This window comes from Mchenga conophoros, linkage group LG12 (assembly GCF_057382185.1).
Source record: "Mchenga conophoros isolate Kocher_MC1m ecotype Shallow Benthic linkage group LG12, M_conophoros_male_GT1.1, whole genome shotgun sequence".
Taxonomy (NCBI): Eukaryota; Metazoa; Chordata; class Actinopteri; order Cichliformes; family Cichlidae; genus Mchenga; species Mchenga conophoros.
The window spans coordinates 8,146,988-8,155,579 of NC_140537.1; the positions used below are offsets into that span (position 1 = coordinate 8,146,988).

The following is an 8,592-nucleotide window of genomic DNA, read 5'->3' on the forward strand; positions in this document are numbered from 1 at the left end:
CTTCTATTTTTTTTTTTTTTTTTTTTAAATATAATCCCAGTTGGAAATGCTTGTGTTCATGTATATATGCTAAAGGGATTTCAATGAGCTCAGTGCACTGGGTCATCACAATACCAGAAATAATTTGCAGGGCACCACAGGGCCAGTATGCAGCAGGATTGGTGAAGCTGAGTTTGAAAACACAGCGTTGGCCTGCTGGGATTAATGAGCGGGCACAAGATGAGTCACGATGCACCTAGACTCTGTAATGACATTACACATTATTCCAGATTAATGGCGCTGCTGCTAGCTCGTCACACTGCTGCAAGTGGACAAGCAGCCTATTTGTCAAACGCCTCCGTATGTCGAATACTGAAAGGGAGAGGGGGGGGTAAAAGAAGGCTAATGACACTTTTTAAAGGCACAGATGTCTCTGTAGGATAAGAAAAGGTGAAGTTTGCCTTTGAAGTGTCTCAAAGTTTCTATAGAATAAAAAGCAGAGGACCCATTAAAGGCAACATGTTAACATAAAAGTGTGCTAACACAAATCTGTACACTAAGAACCGAGTCTTAAAAATATTGGTTCAGCTGCTAAAATTGACACAAGTTGTCAGTGACCCAATTACAGAAGCAGGGCACATGCTAGCAGGTTGGCTGGAGACGATTAGTGCAGATAGTCCATCGAACCAAACAAAGACTGGATGAGACGGAGCAGGTGAAACATCCAGTGACCTCATGACCTCGTGGTTTGAAAACCGCCTCTAAACCACAAGGTGTGGGTCGCTGCGCTTGTTGAGACCTAAACTGTGTGTGCTCTTCATGCTCCTGTGTGTTGTTTTTGGACTAGGGAGGAAAGTGAGAGTGTGTTAACACTCAAAGGCCTGACCCCAACTGGAACTCTTCCAGTGGGAGTGTTGTCTGGGGGAAAGCAGACCTTACAGAGCGGTAAGTGTTTCTTATACTGTGTAACCTTTCCACTGTGTCCATTTACCACTTAGCTCTAATTAGACAGGCTCATTTCTTCACTCTGTGTCACAGAGTCTGTTTATTTAAGCACACCTGTTTTTCCCCCTGTTTTTGCTTTTATTACACACTTAGCTTTTCTTGCTAAGATTTAAGTTTAAAGATTGCCCTTATTTTCTTGTGGCAGTTATCCAGTTATCCTAGCCTGCTTATCCATGCTAATATATACATTATACACTTGCTGACATGTGAAGCAAGTCAGAAGAATGGTGGTTGAAGTATTACTGTCAGGACTCCTGACTCCGCCCTCTGATACCCTGATGTCTGTGGGTATGTGTAATAATTTTTGCAACTAAATTAATTTATTGCCATTTTTTCCCCTGCAGTTGATTATGTTTATTCTGTAGCAATGTTGCTTTCATTTCACCTGATTAGTTGGATGACTTTCAGGTCTTTGCTCCTCTGTTATATTGGCTTCAAACTCTGATGCAACATTTTGAGTGTGAAGTCATAAAAACTGACATATTTCAATATGTTTGCTCTAATTATTGTTTTTTTTTTTAAATTGAGTCATCTCTAATGGGCTTAGCTGTAGAGTTAACATTCACAAAAAATAAATTCCTTTGGTTTTGTTGCAACTAAACTAAAGAAGCCACAGCTTCTGTGTTGGGGGTTTCCTGTTACTGAAGAATAAACCTGGTAATTTCCTTCTGTTTGGGTTGCAAAAGAGTGTGGAAAATACGGACATATCTGTGCATCTCAGTGACGCTGAAGAGACAAGTGTTCAGATACATTATGATACAGCCCTATACATGCAAACATATGTCACAACATGTCCTAATATAAATGCCCAAAGAAGTACCCAGTGACATTTTAAAACTGCCAGGCCATTCCATCTCAAATCAAAAAATTTTAAGAACATTTTCTCCAATATCCATAAAAATGTCACACTCCAACGTTTGGATATATTTGGATATATTTGGATATATTTTGAAAATGGTCCATCGACCTGTCACTCGCGTTTTTTTTAACACTTTAAAATCTGAGGCCATTTTTGAACATTAATATTTCAAAAACTATTAAAGATAAAAGTGCGAACAGTTTTCTGAGCTTTCCCTGCCATAAAAATGAGTGAGAGTCTTTAATTTAGGGACGATAAATCACAACATATCTGAGTTAAAATAGGACTTAAAAGAAAATTGAAGTCTTTGAAAGTCCCATATTTGAGCAGACACTAACCCCCCAAAAACTTACACATTGCAAATGAAAATGTTTGACAATTTCTGAATACCATAGAATTGTATTTCACAATAATGCAAAAATGACCATGTTTAATGTACAATAATGTTTAATGTGAAGTTTTCAGTCACAGAAACTTTCATGCAGGAGTGAGCAAGTACGACAAGTTGTATCATTACAAATATCAGTAGATAGCTTCTAGATGGTCTTCTAATTATAACTGAGAAAATAAATTTGTTAAATTACAGATTTTTGATTTTTGAGACCTTCTGTCCTGGATGTGTTTTATAATTCAGTAAAATTTAATCGGCCAACGATGATTTGAGATGGGATGAACCTGCTGCCATGTGGGAGACTTTTTCTAGAACAACTTCAGTATGTTAAAAAGAAGCATCCGAGGATTGTTTTCAGCTTTGTCTGTGAATATCTGATACAGCAGCTTCACCATTCGGTTATAGTCTCTTTGAAGGGTTCGAGATCAATGGTGGTATTCCCGCCACAGGAAGCAGTGTCAGGACTTTGACTGCCCCCTGCCTCCATGCGGCAGAAAGCTTTGGGGCTGAGCCGTGGGCCGGCTGGTCGAGGAGGTCAGCCTGTCACCTGGAAGTGGCTGCTGACCCTTTGATCTAAAGGTCAGCACCAGGCCTCACCTGCCACAGGACGTGCTGGGAGCCATGCTCTGCCATGCTGGAGGCTCACAGAAGTTGCAGAGCAATCAAAAGGGAAAACCACATGTTGTGACCTTTCTGAGAATGTCATTGTCCATGTCTGTTCCCCCAATCACAGCTTTCAGATCAGCTAGGCTAGTTCAAACAAGGGGAGCAGGGGGCTGTGTGTATTTTTATCCAGTCCTCCTTGATTCTCCGATTCTTGTTTGTTTCAATCTTGATGATAATATACCTGTGCATTTTATGAACACATAACATCATTGCTGCACTAATTAAATCCAGTTTGCATCAAATTTAAAGGAGAAATATTCGTCGTGTTTCCAAAAGCTGTAAAAATTATTTTAGTTCACTTTGGCATGAAGCTGATTGTACATGTGTAAATGAGTGTGTTTCTAAAGGGAACATCTGACTGCATGTGTGTTGAGCTGGACTGCCTGGTCATGGTTGTGCATCTCGCCCCCATCTTAGACTCTTAGTGTTTAACCAAATCCCCCCTGGCTCTCCACACCTAAGTCCTCGTGACCCTTTAACACCAACACTGGCTTAAAACTCCAGCAGACTTCTTCACTCTAACCTTTCCACCCAATCGCCTAAGTGTTTTGGTGACGCTTCACAGTTGCTATGAATTTTTGCCTCCCTTTGAATGAGCCGTGGGTGTTGGCCTATATTCTGCCATCTGTTTCTTCAGATTATCCCACAGGGGTGTTCAGATTTATTTTTTAGTTTATTTTTTTAAACACTGTTGTATTTGCTGTCTCTGGCTACTTTGATGACTTCCTTTTCCCCCCTCCTTCCTCAACTCCCATTAACATAGCTACCGTTGAGGCAGCTCAAGCAAAAGGTATGCATTGGCTGTTTGGCTCAAATCCCCCTGTCTGTGTTTTGTGTGTGTTGTTCACCCTTTAACACAGACCCACTCCTCAAATATGTATTTTTCCCCCTTTCTGTTTATTTCTATTGATTATTCTGTTATAGTGAATCCCGTTATTGCTGGTTGCTCTTGCATCATCAGAATCTGTTGATAACACTGGTTCTGTCATTGTGAAAATCAGCACTAGTGTTTTCTTTGACAGACAGAATGAGGTGGAAACAGCAACAGAACATGAATTGAAACAAAATGCTTGAATGAGAAAGAAGTGAACATAAGTAATCGCCTTTTTGTAATTGCTGTGTTCTCTTTGTAAATACAGAAATCTTTTTTCTAAAACATTTTAATACAGGCAAAAAGCAAATTTGCACAGGCACTAATTAAGACTTAGACTATGTTGCTAAAATGAGATTCAAAAAGTGTCAACTACCACTGTATAGTTTAAAGCTTTGGAGGATTCAGGTCAGCATTAGCTAAATCAGGCTCGTCTCTGTATGTCTGAAAAATAAAGACTGTTATAAAGAGGTTATGTATTTTGTTTTGTCGATCAGGTTTAGGACATGATTTGTCCTTTGTTGATAAGAAGTCCCTGGCTGTGGTCACATAAGCTTTTCTTGCCAAGTGTGGCTCCCCACACAGAGAAAAGCCTGCTAAGACCTGGTTAAGATAAGACCGGGGACATCCCTGTCTGGGATATTTTCAGAATCTAATCCTGTTGCTCCGTTTGGCTGTTGCTACACCGCTCGTCTCTTCTGGTCGACAGTGATGGTTGGCGGATCAACAGGTCTCAGTTATCTCATCAAATCCATAAAATATTCTATTGCAGAAGACATTAACAGTTAACTTTGTAGATGAGGTAAAGCAGGAGCGTTACTTACAAATAGTCATCAACCTTTTATGTCTTGTTTATCAAACAGATGAGCTCAGATAGCTCAGTTATGTTTCAAATGTATTCATTTCAATTGATTTTTTTTTTAAGTAAACCTTTTAGGCCATGAAAGCGTACGTTAGACTGTTACCACTCAGAGTTACATTTACCATCAGTCTACAAATTTTAGTATCTGTTCATTCACACCTTTTAGATAAATATTTCAGGAATGCATCCTGTACTTTTAGGGAAATATTATAATTAATTATTTTGTGTAACTGTTATTTACTTCTGTAAATATGTCAGCTACTTGTCCTTTGCTTTTAGCTTATTATTTGATATTTATTCACAGCCATAATAGAAACAATATCATTTTACAATTTTTATCAGTCTAAGATTACTTATCTATTAATTTCAACCACATTTCCTGTATTTTAAGCTGCTTTTTGACTAAATTAAAATATAAATTAATCTATATTTAATTAATTAATATGTTAAATATTTTACATATTGACTGTTTTAATTTTAGACAATTAATTTAACTACATGGTGTTTGCGTTCGCCTAATCATTTCACTTATGTAACTATTACCAACTTTACTAACACATAACCATTCATTTCAGATAATTATCGCCCTATGTAACCTGTATTTTTTGCTAATTTTTTAAATTATGCATCAATTACTTTTAGCTAATTAGGTGATGTATGTTCTTCTGAGCTGTTTTATCAACAGTTAGCTAACTACATCGGTGCACAAATGTATTTTATCACATCATGTTGAGTGTTAACTTTTATCACTGGGATAAGATTATTTTGGACATTGTCACAAGGACTAATATGTCTTTGTACCATATTCATTATATCAAATCAAAAATGTTTTCAAATTGGAATCTTTTTATACAACCGTGTGACCGATGCAGGTCCAAGTACCGCTGGTTGGAAATGGCAAAACTCAAAGTTGATAAATTCAATTATTATATTCAAGGAACTTTTTTTTTTTTTTTTTAAATCACAGACATCTGGTTGTGCAAGAGTGGCCTTGAGGGTGTTTTTTGTTTGGTTTGTTTTTTTTAATATATAATTCCCATATAAAGTGTTAACCACTGAGTTTTCACTGTCTGTTTACTTTGATAAAATGAGTGAAATATATGAACTGTCTCTTACAAGTTTGCTTTTCTATTTGCACTTGTTTTCTTTCTGGTTTCCTTGGCTGTTTCGGGACATTAACGTAAGTCTATAACGTGTGAGGTGTTTAATTGGTGTAGTTTGTCCCACTGGTGCTTGAACGTTAGGAGTCATTATTTAGTTGTGCATGTGTTGTATTTACAGATCATCCGTTCTGTGATTAGCAAATACTGTGTTTATTGCTCACCAAATGAAATCCCACAAGGAATGCATTTTGATTGAGGGTGGCAAAGAAAATAAAAAAAGAGAAAGCTAAAAATGGCGGTTTACAGTGAATACTTGCTGTGACGCACTGCTATTACTAAGCTGTTTCTACCTTCTTTTAATTTTCTCTTTGGTCTCTTTTCTGATTTTTAGCAATTCAAGGCTTCTCTCCCTCGAGGAAAATTCGCAACTTTGAGGAGGCGCGTGGCCTAGACAGGATAAACGAGAGGATGCCTCCGCGCAAAGATGGCCAGCAGCCAGATGGAACCACAATCAACACCAACACCCCCAACAAGAACGGCACTGATGGATAGGCAACTGAAACACTACCCTGCCATCTTTACACAACCCACACCACCTGAGTCATAGCCCCCAACTGCTCTCTCTCGCTGTCTCTCTCTCGCTGTCTTCATCTGTCTCCTCTGCTGAAGCTGCATGTCCATCATCTGCTCGCCCACAGCCGTGCAGTGAATGGAAGCAGACACATCAGTGGATAAAAACAAAAGGAGCCGCAGTGCTGGGAAAGCACTACACAGCTGCTCAAGAAAAGACAAACATTTGACTCTTTTATTTATTAAAGATAAAACCTATTAGATATATTGTGTTATAGCAAGAAATTACTGAATGAAGACATTTTACAGTCGAAATGTATTCTGTCCACTGAGGCTATACATGTCGAAACGATTAAAAAAACCAAAACAACACAAAAAACAGGATTTTATAAATTGAAGTTGGTACCAGTAGATGAAGATGAGTTTTTAGTCATGTTAAGTTTGTTTTTTGAACTGTTGTTCTTCATGTGTTTGATAAGGGAAAGTACAAATACTGTAGCCTCGTCTGGGTCTTGCGAGATTCTTCCCGAGACATTTTGGACACTTGAGGTTCTACATACAGTATGCCTATATGTACATCAGTCAAAAGATAAATTGCATATGTATTTAAAAAAATATGATGGGAAAAAATATTAAATTCTATCTTATCTAATAACAATTTTTTTAAAAAGTAAAAATTTCTATGTGAAGACTTATGTCTTTAAGACTTTGTCTTATTTATACAATTTGAAGCCCTAAAGGTGGTTGTTTTTTGTAAAGTATTTTGTTCACTTCCAGAGGAAACGTTTTCCTGTATTATGGTTTGTAAATGACACGGTTAAAGTGAAGGATTAACTCTTTATGTGCAATGATAGTTTGTATTTCTGGCTGTCTTGTGCTGGTTACGACGTGTTCACTTGATGGCAGCTAGGAAGTTCTTGCTGCCCTTAACCCCCGACCCCCCTCAAAAAAAGAAAAGTACAAAGCATGTCTTATTCTACACAGCAACCAGACCCATTATTACTCCTCTCTGGGTTTGAGCTCCGCACATCAAGATTACACTAAAAGGACCAGATTTCTCTCCGGTTATTGGCCAGAAGAGGACCTGCATGTCGTACTCTCCTCAAAGCAGACTGATGTTCATTATTGCATAGGAAACTTCAGTGTATTTAACTGAAATATGGCAGTTTGATGTGATCTTTTATTGTAAAACACTAAAAAAAAAGGGGGGGGGGGGCGGGGCATGCTTTTGGGGGTTTACCTTTGTTTCTCAGTCTGTATTAGTGTCTCCATCTACTGTTGATTAGGCAGTATTCTTTTAAATTGTGATAACCGTGCATATCGAATAAGGGAAACATTTGACTTGCAGTGAAGCAACAGCAACAACGTTGCCGTACTTAAATACGATGGACTGAGTCATTCCCCCCGGCAGGGACAGCTGTCTGTCAAGGCCTAACAGTACTGTAATCATCTCAAGCTTGGCTGACTCACATACCCAGTATCTTATTTTTACAACCTATGGTCACACAAAGGTGGTGAACCATTAACACCTGCTGAGATTGCTGCTGTTGCTTTCTCTCTCTCTCTCTCTCTCTCCCCCTCCCTCTCTGAAGTGTTCAGCAATCCAGCTCCGCTCTGGTCTGAACATCTCCACTTCTTGCCGGCACTCCCAACCCTTTAAGACCTGCTTTCTCTAGGACACACTGATCTGACTCTACTGGTGCTTCGACACACCTGACTGTAATTCAGTTGTCTTTCTGTCACTCATGGAACGGAGACATAAGCTTTAAGATTTGCTATTCTGTCGTGAGTTTAACCCCCCCACACACCGCTTTTTGCTTTTATTTTTTGGAAAGAAAAAAAAAAGCACGAGCCATTTGCGTTCATGTGCCATGCCACCTTGGCCACACATGTCAAACTCTGATCTGTGTGAGTGTGCTTGTGTGGATGGTGAACAGAGTCCAGCCAGGAGGCTTTTGAGTCTCACGTGATTAAAGATGACGTTTCTTTATATCCTTAAATTTTCCAAAATATTGTTGTTTGCCATTATGTTCTGTAGTTTCTGGGAAGGCTTCCGAAAGTGTTTGTTTTTTGTTTTGTTTTATTGGTTTACATTCAGAACTGTGATGTTGACATTTATTTTAAAGGTAAGGCTTTATTGGGTGAGGCATACAGTATACTGACCTCCTGTTAGGTCCTATACATATCTTGCAGAATGTTAAAAAAAATGTTGTTCATCATATCAGATCTTATAATAGCTGTAAAAAAAAAAAAAAAAAAAAAAAAAAAAAAAGGGGGGGGGAGATT

General features: G+C 38.4%; 1 protein-coding gene across 2 annotated transcripts in view; it reads left to right on the forward strand.

Annotated features, from left to right (window-relative positions):
* ppp3cca (protein phosphatase 3, catalytic subunit, gamma isozyme, a) overlaps window positions 1–6,575 on the forward strand; it is a 33,597-nt gene extending 27,022 nt beyond the window's left edge. Inside the window, exons 12-14 of one of the 2 annotated variants that reach the window (XM_085293568.1) lie at window positions 827–924; window positions 3,664–3,690; window positions 6,137–6,575. In XM_085293568.1, the coding sequence (XP_085149694.1) occupies window positions 827–924; window positions 3,664–3,690; window positions 6,137–6,288 (277 nt within the window). In that variant the 3' untranslated portion in view covers window positions 6,289–6,575. Of the gene's footprint in view, window positions 1–826; window positions 925–3,663; window positions 3,691–6,127 lie in introns of both variants that reach the window. The other variant, XM_085293569.1, reaches the window with a different exon arrangement.
* Window positions 6,576–8,592: the final 2,017 nt, after the last annotated feature.